Genomic DNA, 22,286 nt, shown 5'->3' with positions numbered 1-22,286 from the left:
CTTATAATACATAGTTCTTATAATACATGGACCAGTTCTGAAAGGGTTTGAAATGTTCTTATCAGTCAGGTTGTACTTTCACTCACCCTTGCTGCGTTGATTTTGTCTGTGTACCTTTATTCGAAAAATAAACCGTGCATCATGGAATGGTTTATAATCTCTTTCATTTCACATACTTGGAATTTAATTTATTCTCTTACTTGTCAAGCTTGAGAGCGAAACCTTGACGCTATTGATTTTCAATTTTTACCTTTCATAAAAATTTTAGTACTCTGCAGTCAGCTAATCGAATTTTGGAACTGAAGTTTCAGTGAGAAAACCTGATTTAGTTTCATCTAAACATGAAAAAATTTGTTGTATACTGAGCTATCAGGCTGAAAATTGGGAATGATTTTGCTGTTGGAAAAACGTTCCTGTTTACTTTGCAAAGCATTACGAAAGCAGCCTGTTTTTGTTTTTCCTTTATCTCACTCACAGTGATACTGGTTTAGTTCTGATTATCAACACAAAGAAATCGGCACGAAATTTTTACATTATAACAGAGCTTTTTAAAATCAGAGGGAGAGAAAGAAACGACTGAATAAGTAAGTTTTATAGGGAATGCCACACTAAATGTAAACCGAATGAAACTTACACTAAAACGTGCGTAAACGTTTTTGCCAATGGTAAGGTGACGTAACTGAGAAGTCTGGTACTCATTCAATAAATTCTACAACCAGCGGCTCACTGAACACAACTCCCGCCGCAACAAAGTGAAGATAAGAAAAGAAGTGGATAAGATCATTCTATTAGCCAATCACAAACAAGATGAGCAATGCTGGCTTGCAGTGACGCACTGCCAATTTGAAAGTTCAGTTTAGTTAACTTGGCCTCTTTCACGTCTGGTCAGGCATGTAGTGTAGCGCGAATCTTTTTACAAGTTCCAGTGGAAGCCACGCATTTTTGTCTCCTTCTCCGCGTTGTACAGTTGATATGGATGTTGTCCTGAGCGGAACATAAGTGAGATGCTTGGAGGTGTGGTGATTTTTCAGCTCAGTTTCATTGCCAGCGCTCTGGCGAGTACAGGTCTTCGGTTCACAGAAGAACCGGCCTATGCTATTTTCAAAAGATGGAACGCGAGAAGAACAGGGAACTTGACTTTTCATTTCAAAACGGAAAGCAAAAATGGTTTTCTCATTTACCAAGACGACAAAGGACAATGCCAATATATTTATCTTTCTATGGCAGACGGGCAGCTCAGATTGCGCCTTAAAATGGGAAACTGCGAGGTAACACAAACTCTACACGTCGGACACAAACTCTATGACGGACGATGGCATAAAGTGACTGTCCAGCGAGACTCAGCAGTGACACGTCTTACAGTTGACAATTTAAGCAATAGCACGATTTATAACGGAAGAGTAAAGAATCTTATTGTTAAAAGTGACTTGATCGTTGGTGGGATCCCGTGGTCTACACAGTTGAAGTTGAATGATCTCTCTTTTCCACCTATATTCTACGAGGGCAATCATTATGGGTAAGTGCAGAGCATGCTTTCTCTCTTTCTTCTTTAAACAAAGGATGCTTTTATATGTTCCCTCAAAATCCGGGTGATCAATATTCTTTGCTGTTATTTTTTAGTATGCGCCGCACAAGGGAACGAGTTTCTTCATTTTCATTCGCAGTAGCGTTATATAAACTGATGCCGGATAAAGAAAGCAGTTATAGGAAGAAAAACATGAATTAAGGGATGGTTAACGAAAAAACAGCTGTACTGAAACATTCCATAACTGCGAACACACTAAGGGAATTTAATCGTTATTTTCGTAACATTGCTTTCCTTCCTTTTTTTTTTTCGAAAGATAAAATTTCGCCAGTTTTTTATTGTTTACCGCCTCGCCCAAGAACTGCTATGAATTCCTTGCGCTCACGCGAGCTGAGTTCGTTGAACTGTAATATTTCTCCACTTTAAAGCAGAATTTACCATTTTACTCGTTAGAAAAGAATTAATAAATTCATTCCGCAGAGAAATACCATAAATAATTTATTGGGGGATCTGAAATCCAGCCCCTACGATGAATAATACATTGTTTTTATGCGGAATTTCATTGTTGCATATATTAGCTGACTGGCGCACATTTGTACGAAAATGATGTCTTACGCTCATTTGTAATAGATATATGTTTTATTTTTAGATTCAATGGCTGCATTAGCAGAATAACTTATAGTGTCAAAAGAAGGCGTACGAGAGAGGCGCCTCTGAAGCAAACCAAAGGAACAACACCAGGATGTTTGGACCCTTGCTCCAAGACAGGAAAATGCAAAAATGGTGCAGTATGTCGTTATACTTTCATTGAGGCGCACTGCGACTGCAAAGGGACAAGGTTTGAAGGAACAAACTGCAGTGAAGGTGGGAATGAAAACAGAAAAATAAAATTGTTTTTTTTTTCTTAGTTTCCGTTTTGGGTGATACTTTCCTTAAAAGATAGCCCTTCATTAGTAGTATTTGGCTCAACAGCCTTCCCTTTCCATCCTTATAAACAAGTCTACATTTAATGACGGCTTTTCGGACATCATGTACTTTTTTACAGGAAAGTAGCAGACGAAAATTTACAAATCTCATGTGGTCCTTGTTCTTAAAATTGAACTATCCCGTCTAAAATTATAACAAATAAATTAAATCTATTTGTTTCTACGTAACAAAATGTAAAACTAAGAACTTAAATCATTTCAAATAACAATACTGTAATTATGCACTGATCACCAAACGTACAAAATACTGAAAACGAAATCTAGTGAGTGTGATCTCTTATTTCAAGGAAGTATCATAAAGAATTTCCCCCTCAGTCCACGTATTTTTTCCCAAGACGTAGCGTTTAGTTACCTAGTTAAGAACACACTGTTTGCAACCTTCGTCAGTTTTTTTCTCAAAAACTCAGTTCTCGATGGTTGTAAAAGTCAACGTAGTAATTTTCATTTTAATATTATAGTGATTTTACTCCGCATTTGTTTATTAGCTGTTATCAGTCTGCGTGGGAGAATTTTTCCTTTGAATAAAAAGAGGCGTTTTCTCAGGCAGATGGTTAACCACAGACCACACGGCTTTCTCTTACCAAAATGGTCAAAATCTATTCTCTCCTTGAACTGATGTCAATTCTCTGTGTAACACACGTTTGAATCGCCTTCCCTCTTTACTGTTCACCGATTTTCAAAAGCTATCTTCCCGATTTTATGACCCCGATGCCACACTTCTTGTTTTTGTGATTTAAAGAAGTGACATTAAACCCAAAATGGCAAGTTGAAAATTACCATTGTTGAACGACGATGTTGGTGGCCTAGCAGTCGATAGAAATCATTGAGAGAAATATGATTGAGATCATAAACTTGATTAATATTCTTTTGTTTTACCAGAAACATCATCGATCTGGCTTAATGGAAGTGGTTACGTTGTTTTTCGCGCGAGACAAGAAGCAGATTTCGATTCGAATGTAAACTATTTAGGATTTCACTTGAAGACTTCCTATTACCATGGTGTAATCTTCACTCTTTTATCGCAAGATCATTACCTCCTGATCGAAATGGTACATGGGAAGCTAAAGGTGAAGTTACGCCTCGGACAAGGTAAAGAGATCAAAATTACATAGCCTAATCCAAAAATAAAATCTTAGCTGAACCTTTGAGTCGTTCATTGTGACGTGAAAACTACTATCGACGTGAAGGTAACCATGAATAAAAGTGTGGTAAGATTACACTAAAAAAGAACGAGGAAGGTTAGGATGGAAAAGATCGTCACAGAATGTAAACAGTCAAACTAAACGACAAGTAAGGTTGCTTATTCTTGTCGTTCCATACAAATTCATTCTCAATTGTGGGTAGAAGTAACTTGGGAGTATGTTCAGTTTCCTTGCTAAGCACTATGATTGGTTAAGAAAACTCGCATTACTTCCCCAGCCAATTATATCCAAAACTAGAACCTGGTTAGTCGCCCTTTTCCCGCGCTTTAGACAGTTTGCTTGTTTCAGTTTTTAACTGATTCCCGCGGCATTTCCTCTGTTCTGATTGGGCACTGTGATAACAAAGGTTTTGATTTTACGACACCCAGTCAAAACGTACCTGGGTGAAATGTTCTCGTCCACTGCAATGCCGATTAGCCTCTAACCCCTTTCGTCTTCATCTTTTTCAGTTCCGGTAGTTTTCTCAGGGAGGCGTGAGGTGAATGATGGCGAGTGGCACTGGGTCGAGTTCTATCGGGAGCGTGATGATTTCACATTAATGATAGACCATGAATGTAATGATACAAAGAAGGTGTCGTCCAGGTATTTCAAACCTAAGATGGTCTACGTCGCTGGAGGTCCCAGGAATGTCTTAATGAAGTCTGACTCGAAACAGAACTATAGTGGCTACCTACAAGAGTTTTACTTTGGTAAAAAGAAGATATTTGACAGTATCGTGCCCACAATAACAGACAGAAGATTTGCTAAAATTGGAACTGTGATCGATGGATCCATAACATTCGAGGGGAGTGGTGGGTCGGGGTGTTTATTGCTCGGTGATGACGAAGATGAAGAATGCCCAAAAACTGAAATTTCCACAACGACTACAGGTGTGTCCATACTTTATGTTAGAACAAGCCGAGAATGGCGTATCTCCCATTTGGCCTCAATCCCATTTCCCGATCTATCAGTGTCTACCATCTTTTCGATGACAGTCCAATTTCCACTTTTTTGTGATCCCAGTTCCAGCGACAAAACGCTGTCTTCGAGAGCGACCTCCTTCAGGCCCCCGATAATAGGAAAACATTCGGTTTTGATTGCATACTTAGGTGTTAGAGTAGGTTGACATAATCGAGGCGCTTTGAAACAAATTATGCAGCTAGTTTCATTCATTTTTCACAACGTGCAAACCTATATTCATCTTTAAGGAGGCTAAAAATATTAGTTCGATAAGAAAGGAAAACACAAAAGATTTATAGGGAAAGGAACGGCAAAAAAGATTGCACCGGATGGAGAAGATTCGCATAGATTCCATATTATAGATTAAGTGAAGAAAATTTGGAACAAAAAGGCTGCAGTTTTCAAGATACCAAATCGTGTCTGACCTTTTAAGCCTCTATTATACCAAAATGGCCTGAAATTAATTTTAAGTTTGCGTATTTAAGTTCACGTAAATATTCAGCTGGAATTCAACATTTTTTTCCCTTTATCTCATGGCAGTTGAACTGACTTCAACAACGACTCAACCTACAACTGAACAAGTTCCCAAGCCTGTGCCGACTGGAGTCCCCGCACTGAAGTCTCTCCCCCAAGTAGTGCCATTTTGGGTTATCTCGGCGATAGTGGTTGTAGCAGCCATTGCTATTTCAGTGACATTATTTTTCTTGTATCGCTGGAACTCTCGTTACAGTGGATCATTTAAACCCAAGTCTTCTTCGTCAAGTTGTATGAGCTCACCAAAACATGGCGCTTTTGTCATCAATCCTCGTATCCATGTCACATTGCACGACGACAGAATGTAAGAGTGTTCTAAAGTTTTGTCTCCGAAGAAAAAGTCTTACACGCTGAGTGGGAATCACAGAGGAAGACATTAGATTGGCACAAAGGACACGGAAGAAAGATTCTTTGATTGTACAGCCGGCGTTGAATTTAAGTAGCTCTCTTAAAGAGAAGAATGCGTGATAGAGATAAAGCGGAGATGGCGATCCTTCTGCCCGCGGAGAGTAAATTAACTAAGCGAGTTGCTGTGCAGCTTTCCAATACTTTTTACTGGAATACGACGAAACAAACTAACCAAATTAACTGGAATGGACTAAGATATGTGGTTTGTGAATCAGTGCCATTCAATGCCATTCAGGTTTGCTATGACAAGCTCTATTTGGTAATTCAGGGGACCACCTCTGACGTTTCAAGGAATGTCATATCGTCGAGAACCAGAAGAAATTATACTGAAAACGCTAAATAAAGATTTCCCATAGGTTCGACCTACAACTTTAATAGGATTATGACTTGTTATTGCGACGAGGAAAGCCTGTACAATACAATTACTCTGTTGGCTACAGTTTTAGTAGGTTGAATAATGTTTACAGTTAACTTGCACATAAGTTCTATCAAAGTTAAAGGTAGAACGTGTCACAATTTTCCGAAGTGGGGAAGCTTAATCTCTACAAATTTGCAATTCTTTGTACAAAATTTTCACAAAATGACTGGTGAAATGAACCGAGTTATGAACGTTTCAATACAAACTTGAGTTTCAGCCGGTCTCAAAGTTAGAAGTTGATTGTCCTTTAATTTCAATGTGGCGCAATTAACTCATTTTTGCCATAAAGAACAGCTTGCTGTAAGGTCGCTTTTATAATTGAGCTACATCATGTTATCAGGTTGCATATTGATTTCATGACAAGATTTAACTTTAACAATTTAAGTATTAAATTTTATTATGTACAAACGTGAAATTAGTAACAAGTTATCGAGTGAGGTTCCAAGTACCACCAACCGATCCTGTTTTCAATAAGTTCACCATTATAAGAAGATGATAAGAAAACGAGAAGTCAGTCTTACAGTTTTTGTTTAAATCTCTATCCGCGCAAGTTTTTTGTTTTAACCATGTACTGAAAACTGCTACTGCGTTAGCCGCCTATTGGTAATGTGACGTATTCTCCCTGCGACCTTTTCTGTTTATGCGATCAAGCCTTGCTCGGTACTTTGATGCTTACAGACTTGATCTTAGGTAGAAACTTGAAGAAATATCATAAAAGAACAGTGTGCATGTCATTGAACATAATAATAGGCAATCAAAGGTAAAATATTCGATAGCATTTGTAATGACACAAACGGTAGCCTGTCCTTTTTTGGGGGTTGTGGACAGTGAAGGGAGGCAAAAATATGTAAATCACCATCAGGGGTGGCTGTTGAACGTTTAGGATGGAATCCCTCTTAGAAAAATTCCCGCTACACCTCTGAGAGGGATAAGTTGTGTTGTCAATGAGATCGTACGTCGAGGAAAGGATGGCTGAATAGTTTTAAACTGAATTTTTCTTTATTTGATTAATTTTTAAAAATAAATCGTCAAATGAGATGATGCTTGTAGGGGCACTTGTTATAATCTAATTAATGAGAACCTGAAATCATTCATGTACCCCCTTAATACTCCAAATACAACCGCTTTTGTCTCTTTGTTGAACATCTTCCATCTTGTCAGACCCCTGTCTGCACCTGCGGCCAAGCATAAGCTGCCAAATCCGACCACAGCTGAGTGGAAATACTTGGGGAACGTAGACTTACTACCGGTAATTTATCAATAGCGACATTGCGACCATGAGGCGCACCATGAGCCTCGGTCGTGGCCACAAGAATATGTTATGATCGTGCAATACACCAAGGCTCTAGGACACTTCAAAACGAACCTGCTTCTGTGAAAAGTATCTGCCAAGAAATTAAATTTAAGTTCACTAGTACTTGGTTTTCCCAACAAGGCCAGTTCTCAGTCGAAGAGTTTGCTCTAATACGAATTGATTAAATGAAGCCCCATTTAGACTGAATTGCTCACAAAAGAATAACCTTACCGCCTTCAACAGGCAATGGCCAGCCTAAATGATCCAACCAGCAGTCACGCAAATGTAATGCGAACCTTCTCTTCCCTCGACCCACCAACGAAACTCAATCAGGCTTTTTCTTCTTCTCTTGGCTCTGTTCTGAAATTAATTAGTCGAAAATGAGAACTTTTCATACATCTTTGTTTCTGCCTTTTGGATAAATAATGAGAAACTAAACAAGAACTTAAAACCACAAGCACGTATGGTCAAATTATCCAACCAGTCAGGGGGTTTTTCATTAACTAAATTAATGACTCTTTGATCAAAATACATTCCTGCAAATTGTTATTGCAGAGCACTCAGTCATCAATGCTGGAGGCTAGATCACTAGGAAAAGTCGATTGTAAAAAATCAAAGCGCGTACGTTTTAACGATTCATGATCCTCATTCACTCGTGTATATCGCATCGCATTTAATGTTTTAAGTCAGTTCGAAGTAACATAGTTCAGGTTTTCATCAGAGGAGGGCATTCTATAACTATAAAGGACCGCTTTTCATTTTAAGACTAATGTAAACTGATATTAAATTTTTTCAGGACAGTTTTCCTTTCAAACCACAATGACTGAACAAGCATAAATATGTATTCATGCAATTTAAAAACTGAAATTATCACACTTCGTAGAATTCTATTCATTTTGAACTCAAGTTGAGATATTTCCCAGAAGAAATCTTCGGCACTTTAAAATCGTTCTAAGGATTGAAAGAATTGAATTCAGAGACTTCCCATTTTCATTTTTTGACATATCTTTTACTTTTCGTATGGTGCAACTTTCACTTACTGTGTATACGGGTCTTTCAGTCAAAAATGCTAATGAGTTCGTATGTTCAATAATTACTCTGATCTTATCGCACTTTGAGCGAATATCTTTGATTTATGACATGCTTGAAAAGATAAAAAAGATCGTCCTGCTGCATTTCAGCAGTTCTGGGTTACAACTATTAAACGTACAGCGTGGCATTTTCTCGCAGAGACGCTGCAAACTTGAGCACGTGCGTTTTGCGAAAACTGCGACAGCGTTTCATCATAAAACTGAACGATGTACTTGTGCGTCTCCTTAACAATTTTTGGTTTTTTCGCACAAGGAATCAAGGGAGAAATTTCTTCGGAAAACCCCAGTGAAAGTGCCTTCTTGTCCTACAATGGAAACACTTCTTGTGCGGTATACGAGGCGTGGCGAATATCTGGAGAGCTATCATTCCTTTTCAAAACTAACAGGCCTACTGCTTTTCTCGCTTACCAAGATGACGGCGCCCGAAACTTCCTCGATTTATTCCTTGTCAAAGGAAAGCTCCGCGCGCGGGTAAGATTCAACAACTGCACACCGAAATCGAAAGAACTGACAGTTAACGGAAACTTTTCTGATTCTCGTTGGCATAGAGTTCGCTTGACAAGAGGAAACGAGGAAAATGTCACCCTTACAGTGGATGGATGTAAAACGGAATATATTTCCTGCAAATATACCGCCACTGAATCAGAAAGCTGGAAAGCTCTCTACGTGGGTAATATTCCAGTGAATATCAGTTTCAATGATCTGGCAAATCCAAGAATTGTCTACGAATCCATTGGATTCGAGTAAGTGTGTGGGTGATATTACATCATTCTGTGCGGGGCAGATTTCTAACATAAGCTAAAAGAGGCAGATCTATTTAAAATCACTGATAACTTTTTTAATTCAAGGCAGCAGAATTTCAAGAAAACTTTGGCAAAGAAAGAAATGCAATGAGATGTCAAATTGCTAATGAAAAATACATAACTTAAAAGTATTAATACTTCACCAAGCGGTTTACGAGGCGATGAAAATATAATTTAGTGCTTAAAAATACGTCATGCTGCTACATTCAAGGTCTTAGTTAAGTTTGTAAACCTTTAACGCCTGTTGATGACTTTGATTTACGCAGATTCCAGGGCTGCATTGGTCATATGACTCAAACTACACATGAACACAGTCCCAAGCCATTAGTTCTACTTCAAAGCGAATGGACTGGTGCCAACTGTCAGAGTCAATGCAGTTCGGGCAGGAAATGTAATCCAATAGATGACGTAAACAGGAGAGAATGCGAATGTCCCGGATACAGAAACGAAGCATTGATCTGCAGACGTCCCTTAGCCTTTCCCAATGCGAATCTCAGTGATTCAGCCAAAGTTAGCCCTTCGCTTTTATCTCCCTCAATATCATTGGCCTTTTCTAGTAAAATCACGCCCACTGTTTATTCCAAAGGCCACAAAACTGTGAAAGCCACGTCTTCATCTAAGATAGGTTGGAGGTCTAGCAGAACCCGTTTCCAGTCAACAACGACGCATACGCAAGACACTCCTAAGGTAGAAGGGCAACAGGTTGATAAAGCAGTTGTGCGTCATTCGGACTCTGTTCCAGGTCTACTCAATCATTCCCAGCATCTTGTCACAACTCACGCAAGCTCGCTTCCGTCAACAGTGCTGTTCCCGAACTCAGCGGGAGTTCTTCTTGGCACTTCTGTTACTGATAATACCTCGGCCTTCGTTGGAAAAACGAATAGCGCTTTACATACTCTCGGATCATGGGTCTTCATTCGCTTTGCAATGACCATGTCAGTTGCGAGTAGCCTTTTCAACCAGTGAATACTTCAAAATTCGTATGGTAGCTCTGCCAGTCTGATCGCTTTTAAATCATGGATTCACTTACTTTACTGAGGTCTTAAATAAGGAGTGGAAAGTATTGGAGCTGAACATTTTGAAGGTAACCGTATTCTTGGAAAAAATAATTTAAGCGAAGATATTGTCTTCAGGTTCGAATGAACCCAAACACCAAAGACATTCTGATTCTCATTGGCCAATCAGGGATGAGATGAATCAGTTTGCGGCCAATCAGGGATGAGATGAATCAGTTTGTGGCCAATCAGGGATGAGATGAATCAGTTTGAAACGCATGTTTCCTTCGCTTGTCCAGATGGTGGAACGTAATTCCATAATGTAAATAAACTGGAGCAGTTTTTCTGGATAATCAAAAACACTGGTTGAAACTAATGTCGCTGAACTAGAAACGTACGCGAAGGTGTCTGACGACTTCCTATGGCCCGGATGCGTGTGAACGAAATCTATCGCTGAAAGATTTGAAGTTAGCACCGGCTTGGTCAGGAACGACAATTGAGCAAGGAAAAAAAAAAATGTAAAAAATTTAAAATTCTGTCGGTCGGTGTAGTCTGATATCAGATCCTTTAGGAATAACTTCTTCTCGCCGTGAAAACTACACCGAGGAGAAACTTGCTTGATAACTCAACAAAGATAAGACCTCTGCTACCTGTGAAATTATCAAAGAATCGAATTCTATGATATTCAAAAATGTGAAACCTTGAAAATCAATAAAGGAAACAAACAAGGCAAAGCAGAATATTTAGTTAATAGTTATCATAATTTAAGGTCAGAAGTCATTCCTCACTTCATGATATCAGTTATTGTATCTTTAAATAAAATTTTGCGAAAAGCCTTGTATCACATTTTGTCAACAAGAAAACTCGGTAGTTTTCTGCACTCACGTAAAGGAGTCGATTTCAAGAACATTTTGACACTTTTCACAATTTCTTTAAACACTGTATAAAAACTCTTTTGGCTAGATTAGGCTGTTTTAGCTAATGTTATTCCGTTTAGAGTGAAAGAGACTAAAAGATTCAAAACTATAATCAAGAGCACTTTTAAACTTATCATTTCGCACCTCTTTAGTAGCTATTGTAGCGTGGTTTTAAAGTTCCAGTCTGCAATTTCAACCAATATCTGTTAGATTCTACGAATGCAAACAGCTTTTTGGGGGTGAATTGAAGGAGACTTTGGATTTCAATGTAGTTTCTTACTATCTTGGGACACTCATAAGGAGCTAATAACAAATAAATGGACGAAAATGCTCAACAGAACTCCTTGAGTGGAGATTGGTACAGATTTTGTTTAAAGAGACCTAATGATGTCATAAAAATAACTCGAAATACAAGATGTGTTACAAAATGGTCTAAACTTACATATAAGTTTGCAATAGCATTTATTTTTTTTAATTTTCAAAAGATAATTTTCTGTATGACAAAATATTAACGAGGTTAAACTACGGACTTTGAAATAGAAATAAAGGCAATAATCTGAATAATTATTTTCAAATCAATGTCAATCAGTAGTGGGATGTCGTCCTCCCTTAGTTGTCAATACACGAGAATATAAGAGGTAATTTGAATTCAATATTCATCCCTAACCGCAACCTTATCGCTTTTGAGAAGAGCTGCAAACAACTGGTTGCGGGAATTTTATTTTCAGTCCCGAGAGCGAAATTTACCGACCTTAGATCGGATAAAAGAAAAGTGTATAAATGTTTGCTCCGTGCTCGGTGAATGATACACATTAAGAGGGGAACAGTTTGTAACCGAAATCGAATATTGCTAACATGTTGAAAGTCTGGCTCACTGTTCAGATGTGTTTGGCGATTACCATCTGCCAACAATCCGTCCATGGTGGACTTTTGCAGCGAAGACATTCAACAAACAACACCTGGAAGTACGGCAAGTTTGCTTACTCTGCTTACAGATCAGTACAATTTACGGACAATTCCACCATCGTCTTCCGCTTCAAAACGACGAAAGCACACGGAATGCTGTTTTACATGGATGGCGGTAGCGTTCAAGAGTTCATTGATGCTTTCCTGTTAAACGGGCTATTAAGAGTTCGTATTTCTATGGGCAACTGCTCGGGAAAACAAAGGTTGATAAACGGCTCATTCACCGACCTCAAATGGCACAAACTCACTTTACGACGAACTTCTGAATCAGTGACTATTGAAGTGGACAGCTTTGAATTAATCTATCTCTGTCGTGGACTTAAAAAAACTGACTTCAACAAATACGGGCCTTTCTTTGTGAGCTTCTTCCCGATCTATGAGTGGGGCAAAATCAAATGGAGATTCCGCGATTCTTTCTCGACTGCTTTGTCATTTGGCGGGTAAGTCAGTCAACCAGTAAGGATTAACAGGTACCCAGACAGGCAAATAATATTATAGGAATCATTTAAAGCAAACGCCTTAAGGAAAATTTCTTACGTACATTGCTAAGATCAACTCTAGTAAGATCAAAACAAATTTAGTTTGACCTGGTAAGACCATATTGATAACTGCATTGCAAGTTATCCAAGGCGCGAGGGTATTAAATCCCCTAGCATGATACACTGACCTTGTATCGAAATTCATAAGTCAATTTAAAGGTTTTTATAAATGTTTTGACCACAACTGGGCCTATTCCCACCATCTATTAAAAAAACCAAGCTCATTTTGAAAATAATGAGGAACAGTCTTTCCAATCACGGGAAAAAATAATATAAAATATTATGTAAGAGTTCACAAACGGCTTTCTTTCATTGAGTGACCGCTATATGCATTTCGTGACAGAACCAGACCATAGAAATACCCTATACAGAAATATAAATCCGGCACTGCTCAGTAGCTTTCAAACACACGGTTATCGTCCAGGAAATTATTCTCAGACTTTTAGATGAGAACCAAGATCCTGTACAACAAAGCCAAGTGTGCCACATGAAACTACTTCGCATTGGTTTTAATATGATTGGTCAGATCACACAATGAACACGCTCTGATGCATTTTCAAACTTAAATTTAGAACCACCTCTCACAGCAAAACAAGATTAGCACAATGTTTAGCGTGATAAACGGTAGCTCTCAGTGATACGAATGATCACATACCCTCTCAGGTTTCCTTCACAGACTAGAATGTTAGAACCACCTTCTACAACATAGTTGTTGATTTATGATATGAGTGCGCATTAGATATGAGATGGTCCAAGCTGGTTACAACTCTCTCATATCCATCAAAAGCGAGAGCTATAGCACTGTCGTTATTTTTTAAGAACCTGAGAAATATTCAAGCATTTCACTGATCATAAACTTTCGAAATTCATTCTTCATTCGGTCGACACATACTTGAAACTTTTTGTATCGTTAGAAGTTCCTCTCGCAGGATCACGGCGTGACAATGATGCCAACCTGCTGAGCGAAGTGTCAACCGATTCATCAGTTGTGATAATAATAATAATAATAATAATAATAATAATAATAATAATTATTATTATTATTATTATTATTATTATCATTATTATTATTATTCAATATTTATATTGCGCAAATTAACATGTGGATATGATCAAATGCGCATCACAACACTTTTCGGGGGACTTTAGCCGGACTGCATCAGTAGTTTACAAACAATCAAAGGAAACTTATTTGAAGATGCCCCCTCCCCCCCAATTCCCAGTAAACAGACAAGACCACATCACAGTAATCTCGTGAGTGGGTTCTTTAACGTCCCCTGCCTAACCAAATTAACTAATTAATAGTTGCTGGAGACGGGACCTACGGTTTATTCGTCCTTATCCGAGAAGACTAGAATGTCTATCCATTTCTTGATATTATAGAAAGGTAGCGCATTTTCCTCAGTTATTTTAAGACCTTGAGTGTTGGTCCGGCCGGGGCTTGAGCCATCGACCTCGACCTCCCGCACAACAGTCCAGGGGTCTAACCAAATGAGCTAACCGGGAGGCGGCGTGATTCAACATTCTTCCTTGATGAAAGTCTTTGAAGTAAACCTGGAACACAAAGACACATTTTTAAATAATCTCATCGGGGTAAATCTTTTGAGTAAAAAAGGCCATTTACATGTTTTTATCCTGACTTCTCGTTGACTTCTTACAGAGTTTTGCTTTGTGATTCATGAGGTAATTCCGGAGTAAATCCTGTTCTTCAGTAAAGTTTTAAAATCGACCAAGGACGAAGTTGTGAACATGCGCATTGTGATAAGTCTGTGGTTGCGCGATCAATCAGAAGTAATCGGGTAGCTAGCTTGGGAGCGCTTTGGATTGAGTGCCGTAAAACCAAAACTAAACTGATCAAAACAATCAGAATAATATCTCAACGTGTAAATGAAACCTCAAAGTAAGAAGATGCATACTGCGGACCAATCACAGAGCAAAGTGAAGCACGAATCCAAAAACAAACCAATTTCTTTCGATATTTAACTGACTATTGCTCCGATGGTAAAGCTTCAATCAAAACAAAGCAAACATTCTATTGAGCACGGTAAAGATAACCCGAACATCTCCAACTTGCTGTCTGTTTCTAATCTCTGTTGTGAGTCATTATTTATAGTATTTAAAATATGGTTTGCCTGACGTCACAGTAAAAGGTCTGGGTGGGATCTTTGTTAATCAAATAAGTTAACAGATTCTTTGAGGTAACAAAAAGAACAGTTAGAAAGATTTTTCAAGAGTAAATTTACCAAACATATCCTTACGAGGATCAGTTTCCTGCATGCCAAGGTCAGAGGCTAAGTACATAGATGAAAAGAACTGAGATCGAGAAATTAATTCAGTTTGAGTGGAAATTTTGACCATGAAACCAAACATTAAAAGGAAAGTAATAATAAATTTATTTGAAATATGATATTAAAGTTGTGCCTATAATCTTGATCAGCTTATTTACGAAGATGTTGTAAGCGTGCAGAATTAAGCTTGGTGCTAGCGGAAAGTAAGCATTCAAACTACCCAAAAGGTAACATGGTGACATCCTTCTCTCTTGATGGCGGCATTTACAAAGAAATCCAGTTGTTGATAAATTGATCAAAACAACATCTGACCCATAAAAGATAAATAATGAAAAGCACATGGCACAAAGAAAGTTGAGTGATTAACAAGAATCTGAACAAATTTGAATTGCTTTCTTCCAAGATTTGAAGGGTGCATAAAAACACCGAAGTTCGCTGTAGGCGACCAAAAGTTACGCCGTGCTCGTCTTTGGAAAAGCGAGCGCACCGTGGAAGGTTGTCGTGATGCCTGCAAAGATCCCAGTTTTGAAGGGAAATGCTACAATGGCGGGAAATGTGTGAACAAGATTGTGAGGAGAGAATGTGATTGTAGCAAGACTGGATTCAATGGTCCAAACTGCTCCCGGGGTAACAAACTAAGCTTGACTTGTTAACTTGACAGATATATTCATAAATGTAAATAACTAAATGATAGTAAGTAGAGGAAAGTTCACCTCATGCACGCGGTCTTTTCTCGATTTCCCTCCGTTGTTTTTGATCTGTTTGAGGTCGAAGCAGTTGTCATTAAAGTTTAGAATCTTTTTGAAGGTCTGTTGAGACAAGTCTCTTTTGTTTTCAGAGTTTTGTTCTCTTTTGTTATTAGTCCACGAGCAGGTCCATCTAAAACAAGAAATAGGTGAAATGAATTCAGAACTATTTCGTGAGACAGTAGAGAAATAGCTGAGATCTTTTTTTTTAAAAAATATAAAAGGAAAGGATCGAAATCAGACTTCTTCACTTCTTGTCACACTGACATCTTGAATTGCGCTCTATATTACGAAATTAATGATTTTAAGTCAAGGGAATTGCATTTGAAATGTGAGTAAGTATAATGACTCGATTACAATCTGGCAGTGTAACCACTAGGTAGACCCATCGATCAGCAAATGAAAGTAAATTTAAATGTGGTTTATCAACGGATTGAATTTCTGTTCATTAATATTTCATTCCACCCGGTTTGAATAACCTGTATTTTCTCTGTAAATGTGTGGAGAAACTGACTGCTTACAGATCACTTGATCTCGCCAGTGAGAAGAGACATATACCAGTTTGATGAAAAAGTTTCTCCATAAATTTCGAGACTGAAGCAAGTTGGGCGCCCTATTAAATTTGTAACTATCAATTAATGACTGACTTTGAAACGTGGTCATGAAGGTATTTGCTCTATTATTCCTATTAGTTGCTCTCCTCGACTCCGTAGCAGGGCTGCATTTCCACGAAGGTGCAGGTTGGTCTTTCGCAGAGTTCAGAGGTTGGGCTATGCCTAAAAGAAGTGAGCTGCAGTTCTACTTTAAAACAGGGGCAAGTAAACCTGCCATACTCCTGTACCAGGATAACAGAATGAAGGGCGCTGATAACAATGATTTTCTTGAAATATCCTTGATCAAAGATGGCCAGGTTCAGCTTTATCTCCGGGGCGATCAGTGCTCGCCTGAGAAACAAACTATTCGTCGAAACTTTACTGACAATACTTGGCATCTGGTGACAATTGCAAGAATTGGCTCACTTCTCGATTTCAACGTCGATAATATCACAGCAAAAACGATCTCTTGTATGGCACCTCCACAGTTATCTGGGCTCGATGGCAAAGCAGTCAACTTTCTCTACATAGGGGGAATTCCGTTATTTGATTCCAAAGGAAGTAAGGTCTTTAAAGAATGGTCCCTGATCGGTCTTCTCCAAAAAGTAACCGACGAAAACAGGTGAGAAACGAGAAAGAGTGAGGCGTGAAATAGCGAGATGTGCGAAATAAAGAGAAATGTGATGTCTTCGCAGACATCATTTGCAATTCATTTTGATAGCAGTCTGATTAAAAATATTTTGTAATTTATTGTTTTAAGTCAATTCCCAGGTAAAGTAATTAACTCAGTAGTAATATTGCGAGTGATTTTCAACTTAATGCCATATAATTATTCAAGATCAAAATTGATAACATTTTGATCGAAGTAATAGATGAGTGGTTTGTTTACCCTATTCAACTTCATAAAACTAATTTTCAGCTTCGAGCCAATGACGTCAAAAGTGAAACAATCAATGGGTTAAATTTTAAGGTCAAGTTGATTTTCATGGCAGCCAATCAAAATTGGCTGATGATTTGACGCTGTAGAATTGTTTCCCCAGATTTTGTTTAATATTGTAAACAAAAGATTTTTAAAATTTCTTGATGTCGTTTTGAATGGAAAAAGTCACGATGTTATAAATATATAATTGATAGAGAATAGCCGCAACTTGCGTTTAACCCAAGATTAACAAATAAAAATATACCGAGTTTTCTCTCCGCTGGAGAAATAATATATTATCCTCTTTTTTAGATAAAATTTTCCTGCTGTTTCAGGTAAAAGGAAAAAAAAAGAGAGAAAAAAAAACTTGAGATATTAATTTCTTTCTCCCTGATTTCAGCTGGTTTCAAGGATGTATTGCTCTCGTAAGATATAGTACCGAGGCTAAGCGATTTCGGAATGCTAGGCTCTTGCGGTATGAAGGCATTTCTAAAAACTGCAGCGGTGAGACGTGTTCAAATGCAGAACAGAACATGTGTCAAAATGGGGGACGGTGTGTTGACCTGGTGGTCCGGGCCGAATGTGATTGTGAGAAAACTGGGTACTATGGTCGCTTTTGTGAACAAAAAGGTAAAATTCACTCACGACACATAATGTTTTCTTTCCGATTACATGATCCTCTTGAAATGCCTTGTTGTTTGTATTCATCATATTTTTGAGAAAGTTGTAAATTTTTAAACCACAAAATCTTTCAAATCTGTCACCACCTTTGGGAAGCTATGCCCTGCTAGCCGGCCTGCATAAGACAGCTGTGATAGCCAAAATATCTTCAACCTACAATTTAACTCCAGATATTTATGGCCTTTCGTTAATTAAGGTGAATCTCTAATACAAAATAAGCTACACATCCAGTCCAGGCAGTTCTGTTCATGACGGTGCATGCACGTGGCCGAAAACCGCAACAAAGTGGTCTTCTATCACAGACCCTCTGTCTTTTTCTTGACTTCATTCCTTTGTATTTTGTATGACTTTGTGTGACTGTTGCATTGATTTGACTTTTCACCTTCATCATCATTAAGAGAAGGGTGGTCGATGTAGAGGTTGCTGAGACGAATTCGTCACTGATAACTGTTGAGAACACATTAAGTAGATTGCCTTGTCCCAAGCAGCATAAACATAATCACTTATATGAAATAAACCAATTTTGCTTTTTACCACCCACCCTGATCTTCAAAATCAACTTTTTTAATAACAACACCATCATATTAATAACGCATCAAAAGTTGAAAAAGTATATCAATTCGACAGGATCTTCATATGTGAACAGAACAGTTTTCAATGGAACAGATATCACCGGACAGAAAAACAACACCAGTGACGATGACAATAACGTCAGTAGCGGTGGAGATGTACGTGAAAGCAATGAAGATAACAATAATGTGAATGATCCAGATGAAAGCCCCAAAGGAGTAACAGTGGGCAAAAGCAAAAAGGCTCAGAATGCAGTTTCACCTCTGCTCGTTTCCCCGCCGGTCTGCCTTCTTCTTTACGTTGCAGCTTTACTCATGCGCAATGATGTAGCCTGATTGCATCCAGTTTCTACTCCTCTGACAGCTGGAGTCGCGGAGGAATCTCTAGTCTCAAGTCTGTAGATATAATTGAGAGTAGATCAGCAGGCGGGGAGGTAGCAGAAGTTTAAAATAACCGTATTAACACTTGATATTATCTAGCTTTCAGAAGTTGAGACAACAGAACTTTTCAGCATGGTACTACCAATTTGAACCACTTTGGAAATTTTCACAAGTTCTCGTTACTCCGTGCAAGAAGTTAACTACAGATTCTGTGAGATGTAAAAGAGGAAAAAAGGCAAACAAAAGAAAAGCATTCTAAATGATTTTGTCAAACGGTTTATTTAGTCCGAAATCTGTGCCATTTTGTCCGCATTTCGCATTCTTTGTCTGCATTTAAATTTTCATCGGAAAAGTTTGATCAAATTTAAGTAGTGAATGACTCATGTTATTGGTTTTATTTAAGTAGTGAATGACTCATGTTATTGGTTTTATTTAAAGAGTTATTCTGTCATCTGTATTTAAAATAACCAAAGTTTTTCGCAGGAAACGTGAACTGTGGGGATCAATTAATAATTACTAAGGGACGGTTATTTACACGAGGTATAAACCGCGGTTTTACGCAACCAGTGGACTGGGTCCTACGTATTCTCTATAAGAAGCTTGTTTTCAACAAATAAACGTCCTTCCACTGCTCGCTACGACCCTCCTGACGCTGTTAGCAAAAAAAATGAATGTTTAGATAAAAAATTCAGCTAAATTCAGTGAGAACTCAAAGTCAAAAAAAAGCTGACTGCCTGATCACGGAATCACTCTCAATCCTAAATCGAACTGTGTTCGCGATATATATATTGATCGTTGACAAGAACACTGAGAGATCATCAGTGGTACTGCTGCTGCTGTATGTGGCATGTGACTCGAGAACTTTGAGCGAAAATTTAGTGCTAATGACCTACAGTTTTACTGAAATAAAAACTTTCATTTCAGTCTGGACTAATTGAGTTTTACTTCTCCGTCAACTCGCAATTAAATCTCTTTTACGAATTTTATTAAAAAGAATAACAGTAATGATAATAATAATAATAATAATGATGATGATGATGATAACAATAAGTTCCTCTCTCACAAAAAATGGAGATTCGTCATGCTTTTGGCAGTCATCTCTTTTTCAATTAATGCCACAGCACCTGCGGCGTACAAAGTCTTCTCTCTACTTTAAAAGACTATGGGCGCGCAAAGGTAGAAGGATACGCATATGTTTGTCTTCCCGCCGTCCCTCACGCTTCGCTCTCGAAACCAGTCCCTCGCAAGTTGTCATGTTCTCAGTCGTTAAGGGTGATAAAGAAAGGCCATTGAAACTGACTAGATAAGTTTTGGAACTCGAATGATGTTGCCGACGCAAAAGATAAAATATTTACATTCAAATGCAAGGAAACAGGATGTGAGGTAAAGAGTTATGAGTTTATTCTATCATAACATGAAAACGATTAGTCGTACGATTCAGTGTAACCTTCTGTCTGGTAATATGCATTAAAAAAAAAAAAGTATGTAAAAGCAGTACGTAAAAGCAGTATGTAAAAGCAGTACGTAAAAGCAGTATGTAAAAGCAGTATGTAAAAGCAGTATGTAAAAGCAGTATGTAAAAGCAGTATGTAAAAGCAGTATGTAAAAGCAGTAGGTAAAAGCAGTATGTAAAAGCAGTATGTAAAAGCAGTATGTAAAAGCAGTATGTAAAAGCAGTATGTAAAAGCAGTATGTAAAAGCAGTTAAGGTTCCCATAAGTAACCCAATTAGAGACAAAAGCTTTTGACGATGGTTTCATATCAGATAAACACAAATGATCGGAGAAAATAGGGAAAAAATTAAAAATGGTTACACTAACCAAAGCCTTAATTATTTTTGATAATTCTTCTTTGTGTATTTTTTACCTCAGGCAGTTGATCGAGTATAAAACATGAGAATAGACATTTTCATTTCTTCTTAATATGTTTTTCAATTTTTATTTGCAAAAACCTTCATGAGGTGATTAGTGATGAGAGAAGAAGACCATAATTTAAATCTTTCAATAGTAGAGGCACTCACTTTTTGTAAATCAAATACTATCAATAATGATTGCAGTTCGCGCTTCGATGTGAAAAACAAAAAAATAAAAAAACAAAACAGAGCCAAGCAACTGTTAAATAAAAACTTGGTGAAAACTTCTCCGCTGAAGCATAAGAACCGTAGCCTTTACTCTTATTCTCATGAACTGCGTACCTCTCACGACACTTTCTCTTCCTTGTTACCCTTGCAGGATATTAGTGGACAAAATTGATGAGAATTATAATGTCAAGCACAATTCTGAAAGACTTGTCAATTATTAGTCTTTGTGAACAAAGGAAAAGGAAACTTGCAGAAAATATTGCGTCAAACCCGTGCCTCTATGTGCAAGTTAAATCGTTCAAGCTATCCACAGAACACTGAGCGAATGAAAGGAAATGATAAAACTTCAAACGGACAACGCAAATACTCTCAAACATCAATATTTCAACGTTTAAAAGAGTGTCATTTTCCGTTAATTTGAGTGACATGTCTCCATGTACACATTTGGGAACTGACACCATGAGTCGAACTACATATTCCTGTTTAGCTAATTTATTCTCAGTGAACAAGAGAGCTTGTCGAGATGGTCTCTTTAAGCATAAATCAGAGCCGGCTCGAAAAAGATCTACTTTTTCCATATCATAATTACAATCATTATCATTATTATAAGTATTCAAGGTCATCAGAGCTAATAACTTTAAAAACGTTCTCCAAATCATTAGCTATTGTATTGGTTTACCAGTTTGTCAAAAACTCAAATATAGCAATTGAAAATTCTTTTAAACAGAGATAAACTGTACTATTCAAGGTTTTTGCTCCTATAATGAAACACGTGTAGTAAATGAGATGTAACAATAAAATATTGAAATAAATGGCTCACAAAGAGATGAAAAACACGGATAATAAGAAAACCACGAAATTACACAGAAAAGTGGAACTCCAAAAAAATACATCAGCCTGTTTTAAGTTAATATCCCTTCAGTGCGAACATATTGAAACCGTTTGCGTTTGTTTGGCTTTTTCTGGTATTCAGGTATAATTTATGATTTGCCTGAGCATCAACTCGCTGAAGAGAAACTCTAAAGAGAACTTGAAATGACTAACATCATCGAAACCACTCCCTCAAACGTGAAAAAAAACTTCACCGCAAATCATAAGATTGGTTGTCGCGTGAGAACATTCATGTTTATTTTAGGAAGAGCAGCTTTGAAAGAAAAACAGAAGGCAAACCGTGAATAATTATTTAATGGACGATCTTTCCCGCATTTTCTTTTACCTCAATTCCGTTTTGTGTTCCTTTTTAAAAATGTGAGCACTGAACGTGATCGCCATAAAAACACTGTTTTCCCGTGGACTGGAAACAGAACGAAAGGAGGCGCTTCCGTTTCGTCGTCAAATAATATCAAGTTGTAAATTTTTAATAGGGTGACTCAAAAAATGAACAAAAAATTATTCGATATTTGTAAACAATTA

At 37.8% G+C, this 22,286-nt stretch overlaps 3 protein-coding genes and 1 long non-coding RNA gene across 6 annotated transcripts; 3 read left to right on the top strand and 1 right to left on the bottom strand.

Moving 5' to 3' along the window:
• The first annotated feature begins 850 nt into the window (after positions 1-850).
• On the top strand, positions 851-7,053 carry LOC111336932 (neurexin-1). Its single transcript, XM_022943111.2, has 5 exons — positions 851-1,516; positions 2,175-2,389; positions 3,391-3,600; positions 4,163-4,582; positions 5,193-7,053. The coding sequence occupies exons 1-5, from the start codon at positions 1,005-1,007 to the stop codon at positions 5,492-5,494; spliced, it is 1,659 nt and encodes a 552-aa protein (XP_022798846.2). The 5' UTR covers positions 851-1,004; the 3' UTR covers positions 5,495-7,053.
• A 176-nt stretch (positions 7,054-7,229) lies between these two features.
• LOC148717206 (uncharacterized) lies at positions 7,230-16,438 on the bottom strand. Of its 3 annotated transcripts, none has more exons than XR_015994588.1 (4): positions 16,299-16,438; positions 15,619-15,784; positions 13,943-14,171; positions 7,230-7,666 (listed from the first exon to the last, which is right to left on the bottom strand). It is a non-coding gene; the product is annotated as an uncharacterized LOC148717206 (long non-coding RNA). The 3 variants fall into 3 exon arrangements; XR_015994587.1 differs by having other exon boundaries at positions 7,230-7,397; positions 7,538-7,666; positions 15,619-16,344; XR_015994586.1 differs by having other exon boundaries at positions 15,619-16,344.
• LOC111336965 (uncharacterized) lies at positions 8,493-10,929 on the top strand. Its single transcript, XM_022943153.2, has 2 exons — positions 8,493-9,140; positions 9,467-10,929. The coding sequence occupies exons 1-2, from the start codon at positions 8,605-8,607 to the stop codon at positions 10,164-10,166; spliced, it is 1,236 nt and encodes a 411-aa protein (XP_022798888.2). The 5' UTR covers positions 8,493-8,604; the 3' UTR covers positions 10,167-10,929.
• Positions 10,180-20,575, top strand: LOC111336964 (neurexin-1). The gene is made up of 5 exons (XM_088742978.1): positions 10,180-12,518; positions 15,309-15,532; positions 16,344-16,866; positions 17,564-17,793; positions 18,472-20,575. Exons 1-5 carry the CDS (start codon positions 11,968-11,970, stop codon positions 18,747-18,749), a joined length of 1,806 nt encoding a protein of 601 aa, XP_088599104.1. The 5' UTR covers positions 10,180-11,967; the 3' UTR covers positions 18,750-20,575.
• Positions 20,576-22,286: the final 1,711 nt, after the last annotated feature.

Source organism: Stylophora pistillata, chromosome 13 (genome assembly GCF_964205215.1).
Source record: "Stylophora pistillata chromosome 13, jaStyPist1.2, whole genome shotgun sequence".
NCBI classification, from domain to species: domain Eukaryota; kingdom Metazoa; phylum Cnidaria; class Anthozoa; order Scleractinia; family Pocilloporidae; genus Stylophora; species Stylophora pistillata.
This window is presented reverse-complemented; position numbering and strand designations above follow the sequence as displayed.